The sequence below is a fragment of the Protomyctophum bolini genome, assembly GCF_963924005.1.
Source record: "Protomyctophum bolini genome assembly, chromosome: 9".
Classification (NCBI taxonomy): Eukaryota; Metazoa; Chordata; class Actinopteri; order Myctophiformes; family Myctophidae; genus Protomyctophum; species Protomyctophum bolini.
In genome coordinates, this window is record NC_137870.1 from 31,402,484 (window position 1) to 31,428,819 (window position 26,336).

Genomic DNA, 26,336 nt, shown 5'->3' on the forward strand with positions numbered 1-26,336 from the left:
GAAAAGTGGGGTTTTTGAAATTGAGATTCGAGGCAATGAATGTGATTAAGTGGTTTGCTGCAATAAGAATGTGAAAAAAGCACAACAGAACACCAAATGAACATTAAAGTACCTCAACCCATTAGGAGAGCTGGCAGTTCGTGGAGATAAATATTGATTTCGTTACCAATGATGGCTGCTACCACTCTTTCCCCCTCCCATTCTTACCGGAGGTACTGCTGCTGCCTCGGTCAGAACTGTTGTAAGAGCCCCCCGTGTGGCTGTCGTGGGCCTGGTTGTAGGGGATGGTGGCTGGCATAGCCGGGCTGTCACCTCCTCTGTAGCGGTCTGATAGTTGGACACAACAGGAATGTATGGTTAGCTTCATTAATTTGACACCGGGCGGACACCTTGAAGGACTTTGGGAACAGGAGACGTTGGAGAGTAGATAGATAGAATGAAGAAGGAGTGGAGGAAAATACAGAATGCCACCGCATGGCACACAAATCTATGAGCCAAATCAACAGTTTAAGATTGTTTTACAATGACAATGTGAAATCTAAGTACAATGCTTAGATACACTGTCATTCAAGACAAGATGCATGCCGGTCATGGCTCCCATGGTTTTAGTGCTAGTGATGAGACATGCAAAACACACACACACACACACACGCACGCACGCACGCACGCACGCACGCACGCACGCACGCACGCACACACGCACGCACGCACACACGCACATACGCACATACGCACACACACGCAAACTGTGTCATGTAGGCTGTGACTACATTGTGCAGGCGGAAATAATGTGATGATAGTTTCATTCAAAGCACATTAGACTGAACAATGTTATTCTTTCCTTTCGATATTTGACAGCAGAGATAATGCCTCACACCTGCCTTCATCATGCAAGCACAACCCAGAAGGTACATAGAAAAATAGAGAAGTTCAACCCTGGAACTCAATCTAGGGAAGAGTTGTAGGAACCCCAAAACACTAAGACAGATGAAAAGGAGAGAAAGAAAGTGATAATGGATATAAAAGACAACAAGAGAACCAAATGAAACATGAACATTCCCCTTCATGGAGATCCACAGTGATGCTGCAAGAGTGCAGAAAGAAGGGGATGGATCGTGTAGAGGAGGATCATGGCTCTGGCACCGTGGCCTCTGGGTTTCCACTCACCCTTGTTGAGTTTGTTCTGCTCCATTATGTTGTACTGGAGCTGGGAGCCCATGTCCTGCTGTTTCTGTTGCTGCTGGGCTGGGGTGGGCTTCCAGCAATGCTTCTCGTTCACCCCTTCACCCCCTATACCCCCACCTCCACTGCCTCCTGTGCCTCTGTCCGTGTTCATGTTGTTGCCCATGATGGAGGACTGGATGAGCTGCGTGGTGGCGTAGGGCGTCGGCTGCCCACCCGGCCCGACAAAGCGCCCGTCCTTTAAATTGGGGCTGTTGAATGTCTTCATCTCGTTGATCTTGTTGGACAGGTCGACGTCTCCGTAGACGCCGGACTCTGGCACCATCAGGTTTGTCTGCTTGTTCTCCATCTGGTTGTTATAATTCGCGATGCAGTCGGCTGGAGAACATGGGGAGGGTTGTTTAATGTTTAGTAACATTGGCCAGGCTTCTAGTGCGGAAACTCTTAGTAGCAGTGTTTGAGACAATAGAAGATACTTATCCCCTTATGAAGTTACGAGAGAAAGCATTTTTGCTTTTAAATTCACAAAGAATTAATGTATTCCTTCTTGTCTACATTACAAAAGAGCACTGTGCCTCTCAAACAGACACAACGAGTACAGTTCAAAAGCTCACTTTTTAATTGCCAAATGGCAATCTGCTTTACATGAGTGACGGGAGTGCTATTATACATTTCTGCTCTGGAGCCATGTCTCACTCCATGACTCAACGTGGTCGAAGACGGAGCATCATCTCTGTTCTTCCTCCATTTGACAGTGGGTCGGCTTTTGCTCATTGAGCGGGACAGAGGGACGTGTCTGTATCAAAGACCTGCGTTGAGGAGCGTGGTAAAAGCACAGCTCCGCTGACAGATCCAATTTTCCCTGGCTCATAAAATATTCAAATCCTCCCGCAGATCTGAGAGTCAGCCTTGCGGTAAATACCAAGGACAGCCATAGGTGCACACTGCTCGCTCGCCGAGCATGCCTCACATTTCAGCAGAGTGTGGGATAGCTAAACACTTCAAAGGTGGATGTGTCAGAGGGCCCCTATGGCTGAGATGAAGGGACATTAACTCCTATCCTAGTCAGTGATCCTGTTAATGTTCACAGAGTTTAGGGTTGGCACACACACAAAGCAAGTGCACTACTAGGGTGCTAGTTGTTATGGGGGGGTCATGCAATGTGTGGGGAGGCTTTTGACATGCTATCCCTTCTAAAACAACTCGGAGCATCCCTTATTCAGATTTTGCGTGCGTCCATGCACACATGCATTTACTGTATGTGTGCACTACTGTATGTACAGTATACCCTTGTTAGTGAAAGATACAGTAGTGCTGACTAAACTAAAAGGCCAGCTGGTGGTTTACCATCACTCTCTATCTCTCTCCTTCTGTTACCACCTGTCTCTCTGCTTTCAATACTGTATGTCACCATAACACACTTTCATTCTCTCTCTTCTGACATTTCAGTTTCTTCCTCAATCATTCTGCCCTTCCTTTCTTCTGCATTTTCATATTTCAGGTGCATCTCTCTCTCCCTCTTTCTCTCCATCTCTCTCTCACTCTCCCACTCTCCCACTCTCCACATCTCTCTCTCTCTCTCTCTCTCTCTCTCTCTCTCTCTCTGGCCAGTCTGCCGTCCAGTCCTGACCTCTATGCTCGCTCCACATTTCTTAAATAACTGAGCACTTAGGGGAAATTACATTACCGGCTATAACAACAGTATGGAAATCAGCAAAGCAATTCGATTAGCAACAGAGTAAAGCCATAAGCTCCTTCCAGTGTACCCCTTCTATTTCCTGCCTAAAACAGCTCCACTTTAACCTCAAATAAATCAAGTGTGCAGGCAGTACAGGCACTCTTAATCGTAATATTTCTCCAAGTTTTCTTCTTCATACGGATCCCTAATGAAAAGAGAAATACATGGAACAACTCTCCAGGGACCTAACCCAGATATTACTTGCTTTTGCACTACAGTTCTCTGCAAGTTCCTATGTTCCTTTTTGGCATCTGTCTTGTGGGAATATTCTCTAAGGACTGAATGGTGACGGGCTATGTTGGTTCTGACACTCACCTGGACGACTGTATGTTGCCAGGTTGCTGTCACTGTTGCCGTTGCCGGCAGTGCAGCAGTTGATGCTACAGTCGTTGTGGTTAGAGCAGGAGTTGGGCCACGTGTCAGCCAGCCAGGGCTGAGTGGCAGACTCCCCAATGTTCAGCAATCCGGGCCTACAGAGAATGAGACCAAAATGGTTAACAACAGCAGAGGACCAAGCCAGCCAATAGGAACCGGATCCAGTGAACCAAAACACAGCACAAAACTAAACACAGCAGTAAAGCAATATTGACTAGGTGAACACAAGCCTTGGCTTCTATTTACTTAACACAACAGTATGCATTAGGATTAAAAATAAGAAATATCCCCCACATTTCACGTAGATATCTTCAGATTTGGATGTAGATATAAATAGAGATATTTTTCATCTTTTGCTTTGCTGTCTTTCTTTTTCACATCACCCGTTCCACTTGTGCCCAGGGTGCACATTAGGAAGAAGCCCAGCTAAATAGATTGTGTGCGCTTGACTTGCCCACAGCCGATGACACTGTCCCCTCGTGAGCATTAGCGATCCGCTTGGATTAGACTGCCAGATAGAAATCACCAATGTTGCCAAATGCACATCCTCAGCAGCCAGTGAACCACAAATGTTCCCCCATTACATTCCAAAGTGTCAAAGAGCATCGCTATCTTCTTGAAAGGTGTTGTAGCTTGTACACGAAGAGGGGAGACTCCATGATGTACAGTATGTGATGGATATCAGTACTTCTAGATTGTCCAGCTCCTTTATACAGGAGACTCAGGACAGACATTGGATGTTTCAATAACTGAGATTGAACAAACTCTTATATCTTATTCATTGAATCAATCTCCCATGCAAAGGGCTCAGTAGACTACTCTTTTTTGTATTGTTACCGTGCACTTTTCTTAATAGAATGACTTGTCTTGTGTTATACTGTACTTTACATATTCCAACACTAACACTGAATTAACATAGAACTCCCCCCTCCCCATTTCCATTCAAATGATTAATTATTGTTTTTGAGTTGTATGATTAATTTGAGTAATGAACACATTGTCTTGTGGCGCCAAATACAATCTCACAATAGCTGCTCAATCACCCAGACAGTCGTGTGTTTGTATTGAATTGTCTTTGTCCATTGTCTTTGGGCAGAGCAATGTGTGATTCAATCACAGAACAGGATAATAAGCTGGCTGCATAGATTCATAGCCAATATACAGCTCAACACAGCCAATATACAGTATGCATGATGCAGGCACAAACACAACCCCATCCCATGCACACACATGTGATGTATATTTGAAACACTATTCATGCCAGGGCAATGAAACAAATATTCCACAAATTTGTCTGAATGCGAAAAAATCTCCCCAAAGAGGAAAATGTTAAACAAATTCATGCAGCCTCTGCCAAGTCACTATAGGATAGTACTAGTCTGTCTGACAAAACGCACCATCCCACAATAAGTAAAAGGATGCTACAGTATCACCATCACTAGTATCTGGGTGTGTGCATCTCTATTGATGTTTTACAGTGATGCTATGGCACAGCCTTGTGGCTGGACACGGCTTTCCTCCATTTGCGAATAGATGGTGCTTTGTTCCTGTTCGTAACACACAGTGGTGTAAAGTAACTAAGTACATTTACTTAAGTGCTGTACGTAAGTACCATTTTAGGTACTTTTACTTTACTGGAGTATTTCCAATTTTGGATAGTTTTACTTTAACTCCACCACAATTATTTTAAAACGTTAGTTACTATAGTTACTTTGTTTATTATTATTTATAAGCTTGTAGCTTGTAGCTCGGATTTTTATACATTTGAAAACTTGTTAAATGGGACATTCTGCATAATGAGTACTTTTACTTTTGTATATTTTGTATACTTTTGAACTTTTACTAAATAAATTACCGACTTTTACTTGTAACAGAATATTTCTACATTGCAGTATTGATGTATATGAGATATGAGTACTTTTTCCACCACTGGTATTCACAACATACATTGTGCTCCACCTTCCTCCTCCACTGCATTGACCGTTTGCTTAAGCACAGCACTCCCTCTAGTGTTCTTTTGGGGAAATTACACTTTCTGATCATCACCAACTAAGCTAAAGGGATTCGGCACCATTTCAAAAACAATTGTACAAAATGTTGTTAACCCTTAATGTAATTCAAATGTACTAAATGTCTGCACTATTTTGACATAGAAAACGTCAGCGAATCAATCAACTCTTACCTCCCAGCACTGCTGACAGCTTCTCCTCCTCTCTGATAGGCCACTGTGGAAGGAGAGAAACAAATGGACACGGTGAGTTCCTCAACGCTATGCTGCCATCACCGCTGACACCAACATAAATCATCACCATTATCAGCATCATCCAAGTATAAGACCCGGTTATTCACATAAAATGTGACTGTGGTTAGATTAGGACCTTGGTGTGTATGTAGTACGTGCATATGTACAGTGTATGTGTTCATGTATCCATGTATCCAATGCGTGTGCATTCATGTGAGTAGTACATGACAACCCCTAGGCTGAGTCACAGTCAGCAACAGTGGCTGGAAGCGTATAAGAAACTTATCAAGGACGGGGCTGCACCGCTTGTTGCCCGCCTGGCGTAGCCTCAGCAGGTTTGGAGCTCTGTGCATTACAAGTTGGGCTCTTTCAATGAGGTCTAAGCCGCCGGTGTGTGAAGGCGAGATAAACTCCCAACTTTAATTACAATCTCCTCCCTGAGAGGAGAAAAGTTAGGACTGTGTGTGTGTAACAAGGGCTGAGGGAGCGTCCATTGTGCCTGCCCCTCTTTCAAAACAGGAAGTTCAGCCTGGGTCTCCGCAGATAGCAAGAGAACCAATGAAGAATTAAATAATGCAAAAACCACACAGTAATGCCTTTGGAATTACAACACGCTTGTAGATCAAAATCGACATCATGTAGCATTCTGGTTGTTACATCGGGTGACACGGCTGGTTGAGGGATTATGTGCTTACGGAGACAGAACCCATAACATCAAGCATAAAAGACTTCACCCAAAAGTCAAATTACCAGCTGACTAAATGTCTGAAAGTGTTCCAGCGGATTGCAACAGTATAAATACAAGAAGAGTTGATTCCAAGCCTTCAGGCGGACGGGACAAACAAAACCCTCACAGTTTAGACATAGATTCAGCCCAGATAGGAATAGGATTAGTCAGTCCAACCACAAAATCGTAACTCTCTCTCCCTACCTTTCACTCATTCTGTCTCTCTCTCGCATCAGCCCTGACACATCTCTAAGCTACAAAGAGAAAGCCAGATGCATGAGAAACCCTATGAGACAGAAGGAGAGAGAGAGAAAGCATCCTTCTTTCAATGTTCACGCCGTGTCACCTCAAATCAGAGACTACCACTTTATTTTTTCTTAGCTCCTCTCTACCTCTTCTATCTAATTGGTGTATTGCAGTGCTGGAGTTTGACTCTTTTAAATCCCTGTGGATCTGTAGATGCCAGCAACGCTTTGATCAAGTTTGGGCCAGTTTTAATAGCATCTTAGTGGCAAGGCCTGCACGTCTTTAACTACTACATTCTGACATGACCCTAACATTTGGTGGAATATTTTTTGATTAGCTCCTACTCTTACATTCTGCAGTTTTTAATTGAGTGCCCCTTTCCAACCTGTATCCAGTCAATGGCTCTCTCCATAACTGTGGCAGTTCAGATCATCAGGGGAAATGTTTGACAAGTAAAAATATGCATCTGGTATACTCAAGTAGGGACATTTTCCGCCAACCTGCAGAGCAAAAGTGGAGAAATGAAGAGTGCTTACCTGTAGGTGTGAAGGTAAAGGATGGCACTGTTGATCGAAGCACAGCCCGAGGAAAAAAAAAGGAATATCAAATTAGGCACACCAGTATTTAAATGTATCTCGGTACACCAACATGTAAACAATGTGTCTCCACTTTCTGGAATGTGCTCGACTGAGCTTATTTCTCTCTGCCACAGCACTCAGGTTAGAGTACACAACATATCCATTACAGGGGGAACCCAGCCATGTGCCACACCATCACAAAATCTGAATTTCAGCTCCACCTCTTAACCAACTGCTGGTTCCAATCCAGGCCCTGTGCACCGGAGGCCTGCTGGGAGGAGGTCACACACTAATGAGACCTTGCCATCTCTTACATACATGTCATCACCCTCACAGCTCTACTGCTCACACCCAGATACACAGTGAAATGACATTGGTTTGCTTCTTTAACGATCACTGTGTGGATGGTTATGGGTGGTTATGTGGGTCTCTTTAGAATATCGTCTATACTGTCTGGCTTCTGATTTAGACACCTGAGAACTAAGACAGTTGTAACTTTCTTATTTCCTCTCATATATGAAAAGAAGTCTTTCAATGCCAGCACCAAGAAATGTCCCGTAAATGTCACAATTATCTCATCACTTTGGATCTCTCTCTTTTGAAGATCAAAGAGGCATAAGAGATTTAAGCGCATGGATGGCTTTATCTGCTTGATGTACTGTACGCATTGGAGCTGGAGAGAGACTGACAATTGGTATGCAAGACATCGTCAGAAACGCTAACATGATTGAAATAAATAAATCAAATTACCACTCTGACACGAGACTGTCACAGATGCTCAGTAGCTAGCTAGATGAATCCTCCTGGCAGTGAAATAATGGTCACACGCTCCGGGAACACACGTATACAGACAACCCATATTATTCTCTTCAGAGACTGTTCAGGCATTATGTTGCTAGGGTGTTATATAGAGACTACCGTTTAGTTAACTAGCTATGCTTGAGCTATTTCTTGAAAAAAAAAAAAAAATACATTGGATATTTTATGCTTTATTTCAAATCAGCTCAGGATAGAGAGAGGAAACCAAGGGCAGAAAGCGAACATGGTAGACAAGATGAAGTTTGGGGAATAATACTACTGGAAAGAAATGTAGAATTCTGTCCTTGAATATACTATTAAAATGCTATTTATTTTGGTTCGGGAAGATCTTGAGACACACACACACACACACACACACACTCCTGTACTGCCTCCGAATTCAAACTACTTCGGCCTGAGTGCAGTGTTGCTTCATGTGGTTGCAATTATACTCTTCTCCTCCTCTCAAAACATTCTTAGTTACCAGTTCCAACAAAGACTATGGCCTCTTGTGGTTTGGGACTGCAGGAGAAGGAGGCAGGGGAGCAAAACTACTGTGCCCATGAAGGGCTTTGTGAGTTAACGTGAGGAAACACCACCAAACCTACAGAGTCATAGGGAGCCACAGAGGAAACCTCACACACAGTAGTCTCCTCTCCTGTGGCTCCTGGCCGTGTCACATGACTGTACTCATAAAGCCTTCAGACGTCCTGTTCTGTAGCCACAGGTTCCGCAGTAACTGACCACTGTTCCAACGTCACGTCGGTTCTAACTCTTCAGTGTGGGCACCGTTTTATTTTGGGCACGAAAGACAGACGTTTTCAATGAAAATGGCTTAAGTTATGGTGCCAGCATATCAACCCTTCCCACATGGACACTGACAATAAATATAATGATTTAATCATCCACTGTCGTTAACTTACTAATATGTTTTGAAAATCATGATTTCCTGATGTCCCTACCCTGTGTCTATTGTAGGTCATCATTCATAGGTCATCTAAGCAAAACAACAAATTCACTGATTAAATAAATGTTAAGGGTGTGGTGGTACAGAGCATTCTTGTAGTGAAATATTGTAATGGCATGAGATAAATTGTTGTTATTCCTTGCCTCTGCATTTGGGGGCCTCCGCAATCTTGCCACTCCCAGTATCCCCGACCTCAGGGGAACTCTATAAACTTGAACTATTGTGTGTCAATCATGTTGCCCACATGATTGACATAATTGGCATAGTACTTGTTAACTCCTCCACATGAAGCAGGCCTCATGCTATAAGAACAGCAAGAATACTGGAATACTTTGTGCTTTCTGTTAGAATGACTCAAATGTATATGAATGTACAGTAGACTTGAGATGAGTTGAACCAGTTGCAAGGTATATAATGTGTTTGAATCAGAAAAGTCAGACGCCTGGACTGTTGCCAAATATTCAGCTAATAACTGACTGTACATTGCATTTTCTCACTGACTTACATCTCACTGCCATTCAACATTTCCTTCTAATTTCTTACATACATATCATGTTAAAGGTGCACTGGAGAGTGTTTGTGCTTATACGTTATGTTAGCAGCCCCAAGTGTCAGTGAGAGATAACTGTATATTCCCTGCCTATGAATCTGATGGGGTGATCTTATACGTTTTCAATTCTTTATGTGATTTATGTAGATTGATAAAACAGTTTGTTGCTTAAATATATTGTACATTGAAGTGTGGTGTGATGCTGTTGCCCTTGTGGTACTAACCCTTGCGTATGCCTGCATAGCTGCTGGAGAGACCACTCCTCTTCTTGCGGTGGCGGTACAGCCAAATGCTGAAGACCATGAGGATGATCCAGCAAGCGGCTCCTATGCCTGCTATGAAGGCTGGCTGCTTGACCACATCTGAGATCTGCTGCGACAGAGGGTTCTGTGGGTTCCCAATGCCCTCCGTCATTCTCCCCGACGCATCTGTGGAGGAGCAGGTACAGGGAACGGGGTTAGTGTTTGAGGGGGGGGGGGGGTAACGAAAGGTATAGAAGAAGGCATGAATAGAAATGATGAAGAATGAAAGGAATAGTTTGGAAGAAAATTGAGTAGCGCATGACAAATATGAAGAAATAAGTGTGAGGCAACAGTGGAAAATTCTAAAACAGGGCTCTTTCATCTCAGCAGGAGGGTGTGAGGCTGTTTTCCTGCAGAGATGGAGCTGTCTCTCTACAATATTTAAAGGCATTCATTGCAAATCCCAGTTAACAATGGCAGCTGAGCAGACAAAAGTGTCGACCGAGGAAACCAGAGATTCAACACAGGGGCAGTTTCACCTGACAGGTCTGATGAGTGAGTCAACATTTGTTTTCCAATTACCAGTATATTACTTTAACCCAATGAGATCAGCCTTAGAAAGAAACCTGGCACACATTTGTGACCATCTGGTGTGTGAATGACTTTAAGCTTCAACTGTGAAATGCACTTGAACCACTTCAACTCTGGCAACCCAGTTTTGGCCATGTCAAAATAGTTGAAAATACTCATTTTAAAAATGGACACAAATCATTTATAAAACATTTGTGATTGAGTGGTCCACAACACTGCTCTCATTTCTTCTCATCTGTCAGTTTCATTTCTGCTGGATTGTTTGCCTGTCTTTGCCTATTTTCCTCATGTATTTTTCATATTGCAGACATTTTTAACTGTCAAGATTTTTCTAGCCAGAGGCAAAAACTAAACAAAGTTTTCAAAAGAGACAAGCTGTTAGCTTCTAAACGGTTTCTCTGTCTCTCTCTACCTACCTCTGTCTGTTTGGTTGTTTTCATTTCCTCTGTTATTATACTTTTGTTTTTATGTTTCTCCTCTGTTCATTGTGTAGCTGTAACAAGAAACGTGTGGTGTGCTAATGTGACTAAAGCAGTCAACAAGGACTGCACAGGTATTTTGGCTGGAATGGCACACAGCAAACCCTCACTGTGTGACAAATGCATTTGAGTGGAGCACCGGTCCCCGAGGCACACTGCTCCACTCCAGTGTTGGAACATGGCAACAAACCGCGGCAGGAACTCTTCAAGTGAGAGAAATTGTATCAGTCACAGCCTGTGCTTCTTCATGCCCATCCCAGCCCACTCAATACCCATTTAAAACAGACAGATCTCTTGCTCTCTCTGCCACACGTAGATATTTCACGTGCTTTCAATCTTCCTCCCCGGTGAGCTTGCTGAAAGCTTTTGTGGAACATAATTGCTGAAATGTCAGAAAATGTGTCCGTCTAGAACTCTGAACTGAAATAGTGCAAAAATCTGAAAAAGAAAAAGAACTTGGATTTGACATGCGTGCATCCCTTACTGCATTGGCCCGCGTTAATACATGTGAAATCCTAGGGCGCTAAGCTTATTGCTTTTGTTGTTTCAAATGAAAAACGGAGGAGGGCGTGGCAGGAGGCTAAACAACTCAGGCACGCAGGAACTGCATGTAACTGTTGTGATCACAATACGAGCTACTGGAGGTGAAAGGCATTTCAGGGTACACTGACAGTGTGCTGAACACAAGCATTAAGGTAGATTGAACCTCCTGTCATTCATGCTCATCATGCCATGCATATGAGGGAGGATATGGTGGATAACCGGAATGTAATCATTTTAATTATAGTTTTAGCCATTGCCATTGACAGCACAGAGGCAAACAGGATTGAATGCATTGTTCATTATAACAACGAAAAAATGTTTTTGTAGCAATGAATTGTAGAGCTGTCCTTTTATAATGTACAAACATAAAGTTCCGTTTGTACGTTCGTCTATTACCCTTGGAATCTAGGGTGCAATGAAACTAGTATTGGCTACACTGTATGTACAGTAAGTGAAATGGTATTTTGGCCTCCTGCAAAGTCTATTTTGGCATCGTCCCTGCGGACTCTACTCACCAAGCTGGAAGACGGTGACATCACTCTTAACTCCTGGACCAGCACCAGTGCTGGCTGCTACCTCCACGCTGTAGCGGATCCCCGGGGCTAAACTTGGGATCATCACAGAGAAGGTTGATCCGTCCACTGTGCGGTTGATGTGGTACCTGCTCTCATTCCCCAAACACCAGATCTGCCACAGAGAGAGTGTGTGTTATAATAAAGTGTTTTACGATGCCTTCATGACCACCTAGGCTGGACAGGAACTGCTGCTGAAAGTGTATAATCAGGAGTAGGCCTGAAAAATTACAGGATGTTACAATATGGTGGACAATACTGTACGTATGTAGCCTTGCACTGTACTTCCTGCATTTCTGATTAGACACTGTTGTGACTCAGCATACCTGTATATACACAAAATATCACACCTGTGTGAAGTGATGGGCGCTCTTATCATCGTACTGTACATCATCATCCATTCATTGTCAATGGGAACTTTGTTTAGGACAAAAATAGCCGACTTACTCGTCTGCATATGACTCCATTTAATGTTTGTGTAAGAAGAAAATCTACACTATAGCTGAATATAGGAGGGGCTAGCAGTGGCAGATATGTTCTGGTTCCATCGATCCAGACCCCATTCCTTTTTCCCATAGGAAATTTCCAAACATAATACAGTACATTGATTATTTTAAGCCTATAATAAAGCCATCCAGGCTCCTGGTGAATCATGACCATATGAAACATTTGATTCTGCAAATAATAATAATAATAATATCTTTAGGACAAATGCAAGGGGTCTGGATCGATGGAACCAGAAAATGGCATGTCCTAATGTTTGGAAGCTATAGGAAATACAGTCAATACTAAACCCTCCCCAACACACTCAAATGTTTTCTATAATGGTCAATAACTCAACTACTGCATATCAACAATGTGTGTATCGCATTACGTCTCTCAGAGTAATCCCAGTAGGAAAACATGAACAGAAACCTGTGCATTTTGTTTGTCAGGGTGCGTTCGACACAGGGTCAGTACTACCCTGGGTAGCCATAACATGTCAGAGTGAGGCCGTAAGCCCATGAAAAACAAACGTGAATCCGTAATCACCCCCATAACCCAATTACAGGGCGGGGAGGGGTCACCTCACTGCAAGGGCTGAACTAACTCAATCCAGGGTCACAAAGAGCACTATACATTCACCTCAGCATGATGCCTTCAGACCTCCACATCCTGAACCAGCCACTCTCTCCCACCACCTTCCACCCCCCAGTTAACTAGTTTCACAATGTGTGTGTGTGTGTGTGTGTGTGTGTGTGTGTGTGTGTGTGTGTGTGTGTGTGTGTGTGTGTGTGTGTGTGTGTGTGTGCGTGTGCGTGCGTGTTCCCTGGAAGAGTGTGCATGGTTGTGTGTGGTGGTGCTACAAAGCTCTGAACATCTCGGAGGCTCTTGCAGCGAGAGAGGAGGCGCCCTTAGGGACCAGGCACAATAATGAGCAAAGAACACTTTCGACCTGGACTTAACAACCATGAAATTACTCTAAACCCCAGAAACCAGAAAACCTTTACTTGGAAAATGAACAGTGGCTTAACTTTTTAAACAGACTGCGTTGCCCCCCCCCCCCCCCATCATTAAAATACATTCCCTATATACAAAACAAAAACGTTTTCCAATTAAAATGATACGACATACACAGAATAATACTTGAGCGGAGAGTGCTGCCACAAGTGAGGTCACTCCACAAAGAGAACGCAGAGTTGAAGCCATGTTAGGGCAGCCAAGGCCTAATTTATAATTTGTCCGCTCGCCAAATACAACTAAATGTTGGCATAATCAAAGATTCAAAGTATAGAAATCATTGGAAGTAAAACAACAAATGTTTGTACAGTTTACTCCTTTCCATTCTTTGCTTGAAAGCTCATTACTTGCTCTTCTTCAGTCATTAGTGTATTTTTCTATGATGTATTTAATTGCTTGCAAGCGTCATACACAGAAAGGTCGGTTTCTAGTAATGAGACCATTATGCAATATGCATGCATTCATATAATACATAAATGCATGACTATAATACACATGACTGACAATTAGAAAGAGTACCTGTATTTATTTGTCATGTGTGTAATGAAATTAAATAATGAGCAATATTAGAGGGACTAAGCGATCCATTCATAAATATTAGAGACATTACTGTGTGGAACGAATACAAAGATGTATATGATGACCCTCTCCACCAGATGGCGGTGGTTCACAACATTTTCCCCCAGCTACCCTGCTCATCTCATTGTCTCCCCCTCTCCAAGCCTCGCACACACAGAGGTATAAAACCGACGTGCCTTCGAAGGTGTGCCTCAACCCAGAATGCATTACCTTCCTTTATCTGTGCGCATTACCTCTCTGTATATACCGTATGCATTGTCTGTGTTGTGTTTTCTGTCATGGGCCCTGTGCCCACACAGCTCTCTGTGATGACTCCTTTGTGCTCCTCTGCAGTAAAGCCTATCAGACCTCAGACGTACATACATGGGGCTGCTGGGCTGGCAGACCTTACCTTGTATTCCTGGACCACCCCGTTTTGCTCCTCCTGCGGAGGGGGTTGCCAGGAGACCACGACGGCAGTCCCATTGTCCCCGCTCTCCGTCACCGTAACATCCCGAGGGGGGGCGCTGGGAGCTGAAGGACAGACAAAAGACAAAAAAACACACCTTCATACAACGTACTGTATGGTATTTCCACACACACTGTACGCAGTCTGCTCCCATCCCAGCAGCGCTTCTTTCATCTCCATGTGAGACTGAAGCTGAGGCGAGAACAAAGGAACGATAATCACACTCATATTTATAATTAGGCTGCTTCAGAAAACAGTCTCAATTCGATAGAAAGGTACATACAAAGATGTGCTGAGGGTAAATGAAGGGAAATTACTGTTTATTCATATACTGTAAAGTGGGGGCCATGATAGCGTGTATGATGCTGCCCCGGTGAGTATACTGTAATTAAACTAAATGAATTATGAACACAATGTAACCATCTTAATCGCATTCTGATTGAGTGTAATGAAAGCAGGCATTTTTTCCCACTCATGGGAGAACAGGCATCACATTTGGAACCAGAAAACAATTACAGACAAAATTGGGATCAAGAAAGAGAAGTCAAAGAGATGAAAACAACACTCCCCACGCATCCCTTCATACACACACATAAACAAACACTAATAAACACTCGTTAGTCACATTCTCGTGAATTCCGCGAGACCGTTGACTACAGTCAAAAATTAGGAACTGGGCTGGGATTGGAACAAACCTTGTGAGACGCCCAAAACCACACCCAGGGAGAAATTAGCACAGTATTCATTGGAATGTTGTATGGGGTTTTTGTCATGGTCTGCGTGGCTTTCGTGGGCCCTTTTCAAAGAGCTGAACATCCGTACTAGCATGGTTGAAAACACCACATTTTAACATAACATAATCTTGCCCACCCGGTGCCTGCTGTTAACAGCTCACGCACATGCATGCTGTGCATAGAAAATCATGTAAACAACATGTGCTGCACACGCACACGCACACACACACACACACACACACACACACACACACACACACACACACACACACACACACACACACACACACACACACACACACACACACACACACACACACACACACAAAAGACTAGTAAAGACTTGTCCCACCCACCTTCCTCCAGTGTTTTGCCAATTTTTACATCACTGTCTGTGCCCTGGAACTCGTTGAAGAAGGGGCGGATTTTGAACTCGTACGTCACTCCCTTGCGGAGCTGTGGCACCACAGCGATGTCGTCCCCAGTCGTGCGCACCTCAAACACAGCCCACTCGCTCCTCTGCAGGCCCTCTGGCGAAGGCCGGTACATCACCTTGTAGCCTTGGACGTACTGAGACTGCTGCTCCACCTAGTGGTGGGTACAGGAACACAGACCGGGGTCAGCTTGACTCCATTGTGCCCATGCACAGTTTACAGTGGAAACTCTCACAGCACTGTCTGGGTTTACAGCACCAACAGGCAGCATTTGGCTCAGGGTGACTGATGGCACCAGCCCTGGCTAAAATGGGGTGCTAAGTTATCACATTGCTCCTCTATTTATCCATCCACATCGCCATCTTTCTCTTCATCTGTCTCTCTATGCGCCATTTAGAGCAGCAGCGTTCTGCGCTAACCACAGCATGAGGTCATCGGCCAGAGGTTCCTCAGAGTCTGGAGCTGGTTAAAGGGCTCCCGGAGAAGCCTCTCTCATCCTGTCCTGCTCTGCAGTCCAAAGACTGACGGAGTAAAGGAGACATATTTTACTGAGGAACTTTAGTGCCTGATTATACTGTTAAAAGATAGAAAAATGTCAACTAAATAAAGATGGCATAGCTAAAAGGCAGCTGTTGGTTAGATTTTGATGTTGCTGCATACACTTGGTGCATAGAAGACAGCCACTAGCCATTATGCTAATATCACTACCAGTCCCCGTGGAAGGCAGGCAGCACTGCCTTGTAAAGATTTTAATGATTTTCTCCATCTCTTGCCTATAAAGCTCTGCTGTCGGCTCAGGTGGTCTTCATTAGACTGAAACTGTGCAACCGCTTAAACACGACACAAAGGAAAATGTAAAGACCAAGAAACTCCACACTGGGAGTAAATTTAACACTACAAAACCCAGGAAACCATAGCATATAAATGCACAGCTCTTTCTATATATAAAAAAATTAAAACTAAAAAAGGTCCTGCTTTCTTCCCAGGACATTCCAGAAAGACAGGGGAACTGGGCAGTCGTGTTTTAAATCAGTCTTGGCATGTCAGTATCCTTTTCACATTTCCCAGTTGCCATTCATCACTCACTGTGGCACTTCATTACACCTGGGAATGTAGGGGTGGCCTGGTGTCAGAAAGGAAAGGTTTGAACTAAACCCCAGGGGTTTAATGTGGAGATGTTCATGTTCTACACCCGGATATCTACAGTAGTATTGTGTAAATCAGTGATTCACAACCGTCAGCCCTCTGGGCCACTGGTACTATTGGGTTTATATCCTTTATCCTACCAGGTCTAAATACTCCCTGATACGACAGCTAATATAAGGTGAAAGCAATTAGTGTAAAATAATTTGAGAATAATTTGAGTAGCTGCAGCATCCTGCAGTTTAGATGATTCTCAGTGTTAATTTAACCCAAAAGGGTCCAGGGTCCATTTGGGTTAAATTAACAGAAGAAGAATAAATCATCTAACTGTTACACATCTAGCATCCACTAGAAAAAAGAACAAAAAAAGTCTAACCACCTCCGCGAGCACCTCCACTTCACCTCAGATTATCTTCTATCTGCACCCGTTCCCTCTCCTCCTACATCTGCAAGCCATTTCTAGGTAAGAGCACGAGTTTGCCGCCTCCTCCTTCTCAGTTGGATTATTTTAACAGCTGCTGAGTGTTTCCAATTTGCGAGGGCACAGATTGGCACACCATACACTGCTATGCAGTAGTGCTTAACTTATGGCAAAGGGCAGGGCAGGGCGCTACCGTATATAGTCTAGGTGTGTGTGCGTGCACGCCTGCTGTGGTGTTGGTTTGCGCTCTGGCCATCCGGCCAGTTCTGGTCCATGCCAGATGGACACTTAGAGCACTTTTGACCACGTTCCAGACTCCCTCTCCCTCCGCAGTGTCCTTCCTCTGCATGGCGCTAGGACGTTAGCACATTAGCACTGCTGAATGGCTAGACAAATTGACCGTGGGCATAGGAACACCCCAGAACTGCCCATGGTGCTTCAGGGACCAGCTATTCAAATGACCCAAATCATAACATGTGGCTGAAATACAGTGCACCTGCACTTCACAAGGTCATCAATTATCAGCAGACGTGAGAGGAAGAGAGAGAGAGCGAGTGAGAGAGAGAGATAGAGAGCACTCACCGTCCACTGTACCCTGACAGAGGAGGAGGAGAGGATGGTGGGGTTGTGTAGGTGAATGACCACTTCTCCCAACTCCCTCTGGATCTGACGATGGTCTACACCTTGACTGGTGGGGGGGATATCTGTACACACACACACACACACACACACACACACACACACACACACACACACACACACACACACACACACACACACACACACACACACACACACACACACACACACACACACATACAGTATATTTAAACACAAATAAACTTAAGCTTATTTCCATTGTGGGGGATGAAATTATCAGAGACATACAGAACAGCCTGTGTAACTAACTCTGGTGGAATATCTTTGTGCATCATTAACCATATACCGTAAATATACTTGACTAGATATGCGTAGCACCTTGTTAACAATCCTGTGGACCATACATTTGAATAATTTTAAACTCTCTCCTCCACTCTGAGCATTGTGAGCTTGTAGAGTTTCTATTTTCTCTATCTGATGTAGGTATAGGGTTTAATGAGGTATGAGGTGGTAATTGAGGGCCCCTAGTACTATACCTTGTGTTTTCACAGCATCAGTGATAGGACTGGGGTCACTCAAGCCATAGGCGTTGGCTGCCCGTACTAAGAAGAGGTAGACTGCACTGGGCTTGAGATTCTTCAGTACGTAAGACTCGGTCTTCACATGTTCTGCCAGGGTTTGCCAACTGCTGCCTGATGCATGACTGTGGAAACAGCAGATAAGGTCAAGGATGGTCATCTTAATACTTGGAGGTGGTAAAAATGGCCACAAGGTGAATATTGTCAATGAATCCGTGACTTCGCTAGTTTGTCAATGACTTTACCTGAAGGCCTCTATAATGTAGGACGTGGGTGTGGCTCCAGCATTAAGGTTGGGCTTCCAGGAAAGGGTGACGGTAGTCCGGGTGACGTCAGTGACCTCCGGTTTAGACGGGGCGCTGGGGATCAGGTTGGGGTCGGTCGGTCGTAATGGTTGCACTGGGACACCAAATTCTAAATGCATAACAGAGAAAGGGAGACAGTGCAATAAAGATACTGTATTATTTTAATTCCAGTGATGACATATACGCCATCTCCATCTTTCATTTCCACAGTTAAGTTTATCTCACTGTCCTTTTAACCAAGTTATTTCACATAAAATCCAAAGCATTTGCAAAATGCTTCTCATTGCAGGAACTAAGGTTGCAAATGACTTGAGTTTAAGACGAGTTAAGTGAATTAAATTTTGACTCATTTCAGCACCTGCATACTGCTTTCTGTCACAGCAAACAACCAATGGGTTAATGGCAGTGGTGTAAAAGTAACTAAGTACTTACTGTATTGGAGTATTTCCAATTGTCTGTACATTTACTTCTACTCCACTACATCTCAGAGGCAAACTTTTACTCCACTACAATTATTTGAAAACTTTAGTTACTACTAGTTATATTGTAGATTTAGATTATAAATACATTAATCACTTAAGACTAGAATAGATTTAGGTAATTTGAAAATAGCTGATCTACAAGCTCACAATGCATCACAAGCTTGTAGATCTGCTTTTTTATGATTGTTATACATTTTCTACATTTGAAAACTTGTGAAATGGGACATTCTGCATAATGAGTACTTTTGGTACTTTAAGTACATTTTGATGCCAACACTTTTGTACTTGTGAATGTGAATACTGGACTTTCACTTGTAACTGAGTAGATTGTGGTATTGATACATTCACTTATGTAGTACTTCTTCCACTGCGATGGGTTGATGGACTTACCCTGGACCTCCAGGTAGGCTTTCCACGAGGCCTCCCCACTGGGAGTGGAGGCAATGCAGGTGTACATGCCAGTGTCACCAAGCTGGAGACAGAGAGGAGAGGAAACCAGTGGCTTTGGTTAATGCTAATTTGTGGAGCATGTGAGTAGCATGGCATACTCTTTCTTTGTCCCAGTATTAACACGGCTTTCCACAAGGCCTCCCCACTGGGAGTGGAGGCAATGCAGGTGTACATGACAGTGTCACCAAGCTGGAGACAGAGAGGAGAGGAAACCAGTGACTTTGGTTAATGCTAATTTGTGGTTAATGCTAATTTGTGGAGCATGTGAGTGACTGAGCATGGCATACACTTTACAGCTTTCCACGAGGCTTCACTACTGGGAGTAGAGGCAATGCAGGTGTACTGTACATGAGAATGACACCACGCCGAAGACATAGAAAGAGAGGAAACTATAGTGACTTTGGTTAAGGCTAATTTGCGTAGCAGGCTTTCTCTTTCTTTGTCCCTGTATTGGGGCTGGGAAATATAACACTATTATTGCAATATCATCTCGATGTTACTGCATATTGTATTGCTGTTGGTAGCACAGAACATGCCACACAAATATTCCGCTATTGATTCTTGAATGTTTTATGTGACAAGACATTGGTTTTAAGGCCATCATTACATTACAGTAAAGTGATATTATTTTCTGAACATAACTGATCGACTGTTCTAGCAGTTGTATCATTTATTCATTTGCCTTTACCCAATTTAGCATTCATCAGCATTACTGATTATTACCTTAATCTTGTCATTGTGTAATGACTGCTTTGTGAAAGTTATGCGAACAATATCATCACAATATCCATATTGAGGTATTTGGTGAAAAATAATGCCAAGTGTTACTGCTCTGCTTATTGACACACTGGTGCAGTCTCTGGCAGTCAGCTGTCATTGCCTAGTAATCTCACCAGTCACCATCGTCTCCCTCACAGCACAAACTGAAAGCAGCTGGAAGGGCCAAGTGGCAGACCATTCTCAGTCAAATGGAAAAGATCTCCACAGAATCACAGACTAATTGGAGAGATTTTTCTCAGCCTACATCCCCCAGAGTCCCAAACACGGAAGTGACGGCTCCATGCAACAGATGCGGTGACAATCTGTGGTGTAGAAATACGGTGGAACATTTGTTCAAAGATTATGGGACTGAAGCTTGTTCAGCAGAATGAAATGTTTGACATACCGACAATCCTGAGGAATGTTAAATTCAAATTCAGAATTCACACACTGTGTGACATGATATAAAAGTATAATTATATTATTCATTTATTCAATATATACATATGTGGTTTTAACTGTTTGAAAGTCTGAGGTTAGGACAACAAAAAATATTTTGTTGTGGTTTCTAGAAGTAACAGTAGAGCACCGTGTGTTTGCGTGCACATGTTTTTGATTTAGCTTGCGTGTGTCTCTGTGTGTGTGTGTGTGTGTGTGTGTGTGTGTGTGTGTGTGTGTGTGTGTGTGTGTGTGTGTGTGCACGCGTGCGAGACAGAGAGAAAACTAGACTAGATTGTTTGCGTAATTGACTGTGAACAACTCCTCAAGGTGATGATGATCCTTTTCCTCCTGACAGCTAAAGCAGTCACGTTAAAAAACAACAACAATAATGGTCATGGAGCTATGGTGGAACCACATTAATGAGGAAAAAAATAGCTTGGCATGTCAGAGACATGACAAAAACAATTGTCGGCAAGAAATGACAAGTTCATTAATCTAAAGTGCCTGTGGAGTGTGCTGGGCTACAGCAGAGGGAGGGGTTGAGGCACATCCCTTCTCACTGGCGGTCCAATCACACTGTAGCCTTGTCACCACAAGACACGCCAGCCTTCATCAGAACACCGCAATCTGACGTGAACTCTGACCCTGTGACGCCTCCATCTGGAGGACACGTCAGCACCCCCTTCTCCTCACACACACACACACACACACACACACACACGCGCGCGCACACATGCATGCATGCACGCACACACGCACGCACACACACACACACACACACACACACACACACACACACACACACACACACACCCACATGCGCGCACACACTGCTGAATGACAGAACTAGAGTGTGTTCGACTTCACAGGATCCACTTCAAACCAAGACAGCTGACTGACAGCTTTACGGAGGCTGGGTGCTGGTGGAGACCACATGCTTTATTTGCCAAGCAGCAGGGGGTTTGCCTGCCATAGCAAGGGGTTTGCCTGCCGCGCCATACATCTGATACATAATCATATGCACTGCTCTGAAAGGTATTTGGATGTATTGGAAATGATTAAAAGGCACTATTTTCAAAAGGGTTCCAATGTTTTAAATATAGGCTAGCCGATCTACAGTACAAGCTCAATGCATCACAGTGTGACGCATTCTTATCATCAATGATGCTGCTTTGCACAGCAAAAAAAAATAACAGAGAAAAAGAGGTGTTTCTCACCTTTGCATAGCGTATCTGTAAGGATCCTGTGTCCAGTTGTTTGACCCTGGAGTCATGCGTGGACACCAGCACGCCGTCCTTCCTCCACAGGATGGTGGGCGTGGGATTACCTGAAGCCACACAGCTCAAGACCACTGTGCCGTCCACAGCCACCGTTTGATTGGTTGGACCCTGACGGACTACTGGAGGGGGGCGGTCTGACACCACTGTGAAAAAGGAAGGGGGAAAAAATGGCATAAGCGAGTGTGTGGAAATGTAGAAAACAAATGAAGAATGGTTGTGTTGTAGAGAGGATCGAAGGACGGAGCATTCAGGCAATTTCAACAACGCGTGTGTGACTGTGTGTGACTGTGTGTGTGTGTGTGTGTGTGTGTGTGTGTGTGTGTGTGTGTGTGTGTGTGTGTACACAATAGGCAGAGAAGGGTACAAATGAATCTAACAACAGAATGTAGCCAAGTGAGCATTTGAACAGAGCAAAGGGTAGTGGGAGAGAAAGAAATCCAATTTGAACAACTGGAAGCAATTTTCTAATCATTCAGCAGCAGGGGCTGACCTTAGCCAAACAAAGCGGTGTAATTAAAATGAAACAGGCTCAAATACTTTAGTCCTCTCTCTTTGCAGTTCCACCAGACGTCTGGTATTATACACACTCTCACAGCCGACAACCAAGTGGCCCATCCCCCAGCCATAAAACACTGGACAAGAGAGAAAATGCTTAAGAAAAAAAGAAGAAGAAAAGGAACACAGTAGCATGAGGCTTTTTCCATGTCTTCTCCCCTTCTCCGCCTGTGAGCGCTGGTGTTTTTTGAGCGGTATACCTCCGCTCCATTACGCAGCTATGTGTGTGTGTATGTATGTCTGTGGGACAACACAACCGTTAGCTAAACACAGCTAATTTGCATCTATCTGCGGCTAGTATGTGATGAGTGAACATACTTGGCCAATCAAACAATCTAACCTCTAATTCTGATGAGTGTGTGTGCGAGTGAGTGAGTGAGTGAGTGAGTGCGTGCATGCCAGGGGGGCAGTGAAGCCAATAGTGTCTGAAGCCAGTAGGAAATCCTGACTTCCTGAAAGTTCATATAATGGCCTGTTGTGGCGCTGTCATTGGGCCCAAAAAACCTCAGGTCCATGTATTTGGGCCCAACTTCACCTAGACTGTATTACCTTAATAAACATGGTCATGAATACTTTCTGCTTCCAGTCACTAGTTTAAAGTCTCATTTCTTGAGTCATGTTATTGTCCATATTGTTTTACAGTCTATGGTGTGTGTGTGTGTGTGTGTGTGACGTGTGTGTGTGTGTGTGTGTGTGTGTGTGTGTGTGTGTGTGTGTGTGTGTGTGTGTGTGAGTTGAAGAAGGAGACAGACAGACAGACAGTGAGACAAGACAGGGAGACACAGACACACAGAGAGAGAGAGAGAGAGAGAGAGAGAGAGAGAGAGAGAGAGAGAGAGAGAGAGAGAGATAGAGAGAGAGATAGAGGTTAAAATTACAGACACACCACAGTGTGACAGGCAGAGTCTGAGGGGATAGAGTATAATTACATACACATTTACATTATAGCATCACTTTTTCATTTTTATTTTGGCCACGGTGTGCACCATCTATCATGTGCGTGCTACTGTAGGGTTATCTAACTGCCTCCTATCATTGTTATCCACACTACTATTGATAACCACTGCTGCCAGCCATACTGATTTACAAGCTGGCCCTTTTCAGTGAGCAGCAATCAAATGAAAATCTAATGCGGTGTAGAAGTGACACATAATGATGCATGCACATGTGCGTGCATCGTAAGATGAACACTGCGGTGCAACTCTCTGTGCAGCTTTGTCTTTGCTTTGGTACTGGGGATGGTGCAATTACAAAAACATTGTCAGCATGACCTGTAATTACCAGATCTGCCTGTGGAGAAGTAGGGGCCTGCTTACTTTAATAACTGTTATTATTATCCAGAGAGCAAGAGAGAATGAGAGAGAGAGGCTGAGAGAGACAGAAGCCATGCTGGTTCGGGCTTGAAATGAAGAGGGATGGTTGGCAAATTAAGGGATGAATCAAGGTGATTGGTAGACAAAATAATAACTGTCCATGCAGGTCCGTATGGGAATGGCAGGAATGAAGCCAAAGTTAGTGCACCAGGCTGACAGGGACTGGCTACTAGGGTAATTAGAGGGGACCTGATCCAGACCTCACCACACAGCCACAATCCTCCAGCACAAGACGGCAGCAAACCAGCCGTACAACACTGGAGAGACACTAGCCAGACTGAGGGCTCTGAAGCCAAACTCTGAGCCACGGTCTGGGTGAACAGGCACCAGAGAGTCTCTACCCCCTGACAGGAACACATACAGTGGGCCAGACCAATCCCCACAGACCTCAATACGGATATTAATACGCTCCCCAGCACAACCACAGCCTATCAGATGTACAGTCTTAGCGTCATGAGTAAGGATTTACTGAAATACTGATATTTATCCACTCAAACTTTTTCTTTCAATGTTCCTTTCTGTTTAGTCCCTCCCGAGCTCTGCCATAGACAGAAACCGCCTTGAGAAAGGCTGCCACTCACCGTCAGTGACCTCTAACAGTGCTTTGGTGATGACACTGCCAGCGATGTTGAGGGCCTGGCAGCTGTAGTAACCCACGTCTGAGCGCTCTGCGTCAGTGATGGTCAGGTCTCCAGTCTGAGATACAGAGAAGCGGCTGGATGGCTGCGGAGGCTGATAGGAGAACAGCAGGTTCTGGAAGGAATGAAAGAAAATATATGTGTGCTGCAGTGGGACTTTTATTAATTCTAATTATAATATCTTGCACGCTGCCGTACCCCTCATCCCTAAACGTTTTTTTTTAAAACATTTCTAAATAGTTCAAATAGCTGTTCTACAAGCTCACAACGTGTCGATGCAGATCGGCTAGTTGAACTATATTAAAACGTTTTTCAAAATAGTAAAATAACTAAATAAGGCTAATAAGTTCAGGCATAAGGGCCCTATAGGTGTCAATAATAAATAATAGAAACCCTCCATACAGTAAGCAATGAAGCATCCATAATACACATCATATATACCTGACTGCCCTCCCGTTGCCAGAAGATGGCTGGCTGAGGGTTTCCAGTAGCTTCACATTGGAAGGTGACAGTTCTGCCTACTCCAACCACCTGGTTTCGAGGTCTCGTTGCAAATACTGGTGGCACTGGGGAAGGAAAACGGTTGGTCATGTAGAGCAGTGGTTCCCAAACATTTTAGCCAGTGACCAAAAAGAGAAATTTGATGTCTCTCCGGGACCCCTCCCAAACTAATGAAAATAGCAGATCTTCAAGCTATCAGCTATTAATTTTTTTATTTTTTTTATTGGTAATAGGTTTCAACAATTTAGAACAGTTTGAACATACAATTTTTTTTCTCCCTCACCCCATCCCTCCCCCCAGTTCTATTTTTGTTTTTTATCTTAAACATTTGTTTTCTAATTTATGGAATTAGTTTTTTGAAAAATGTTTCGAAATGATAATTAAAAACAAAATGTAATAAATAAAAAATAAAGGGACCTATAAAGATGTGTCTACGACCCACAAATGGGTCCCGACCCAGTGTTTGGGAAGCAGTGATAGAGTGAGAGAATTGGCAATATTCAGACCGCAGCCATCTTACCAGCAAGGTGCTACTTCTCATAGACTGCCCATTCATCCAAACAGAAAAGTCCTAATTATATTAACCCATTGACGCCTGGTGCAACGTATACGTTGTTCTACCCTTGATGCCGGCCGTGCTCTCTGTGTCTCTCATCAGCTATTGCTATACATGTAGCAACATAACTATTTAAAAAAAAATCATCCGAATTTTGAAGGTTTTCAGAAACCTTAGGTCAGGCCCTAGAAGGCGTTCCCAGATTCGGCCTCAGGCATCAATGGGTTAAATTATAATAATTATATTAAAAAAAATCACCAAAATTGCAGCTGTAGGGAAAGCTTGAATTAGCCTCTTTCAATCTGTAAAGTGTTTGTTTCATAAAAATCTTTTTATGAGCTACTTCCTAATTCCTTACATGTGATTTTTTTGTGTTTGAGTTTGGAAGGGCTCAACGGGCCATGTGTACCACCTGTTTTGAATGTGCAGCAGGAGGTTGCTTTACAGATTAGATAGGACTTTTCTGTTTGGATGAATGGGCTGTCTATGGGAAGTAGCACCTAGGTATCACCTTGCTGGCTGCGTTCTGAATATGGCCAATAGCATGGCTTCAATAGGGATATTTGAATTGAGAACCAGTAAGAATTTGACTGGGGCAACAGATATATAGTGTCTGTATACAAATTAGTTACGACGGACTGCATACACAGTATATAAAGATTTCATGGAAAACTACAACCAACGGTTACCATGCCCCTTCATTTGCATGGGCAAGGGCATGGTCCAATA

At 43.7% G+C, this 26,336-nt stretch overlaps 1 protein-coding gene across 1 annotated transcript in view; it reads right to left on the reverse strand.

Annotated features, from left to right (window-relative positions):
* The window catches only part of robo1 (roundabout, axon guidance receptor, homolog 1), a 162,913-nt gene that overhangs the window by 17,201 nt on the left and 119,376 nt on the right, over positions 1-26,336 (reverse strand). Inside the window, exons 7-22 of the mRNA XM_080771956.1 lie at positions 24,992-25,116; positions 24,494-24,665; positions 21,922-22,127; positions 19,445-19,526; positions 18,513-18,681; positions 18,226-18,392; positions 17,672-17,793; positions 15,448-15,679; positions 14,301-14,422; positions 11,774-11,945; positions 9,628-9,831; positions 7,047-7,073; positions 5,478-5,520; positions 3,236-3,390; positions 1,168-1,560; positions 208-327 (exon numbers count right to left, since the gene is read on the reverse strand). Coding sequence (XP_080628082.1) covers positions 208-327; positions 1,168-1,560; positions 3,236-3,390; positions 5,478-5,520; positions 7,047-7,073; positions 9,628-9,831; positions 11,774-11,945; positions 14,301-14,422; positions 15,448-15,679; positions 17,672-17,793; positions 18,226-18,392; positions 18,513-18,681; positions 19,445-19,526; positions 21,922-22,127; positions 24,494-24,665; positions 24,992-25,116 — 2,511 coding nt within the window. The remainder of the gene's footprint in view (positions 1-207; positions 328-1,167; positions 1,561-3,235; positions 3,391-5,477; positions 5,521-7,046; positions 7,074-9,627; positions 9,832-11,773; positions 11,946-14,300; positions 14,423-15,447; positions 15,680-17,671; positions 17,794-18,225; positions 18,393-18,512; positions 18,682-19,444; positions 19,527-21,921; positions 22,128-24,493; positions 24,666-24,991; positions 25,117-26,336) is intronic.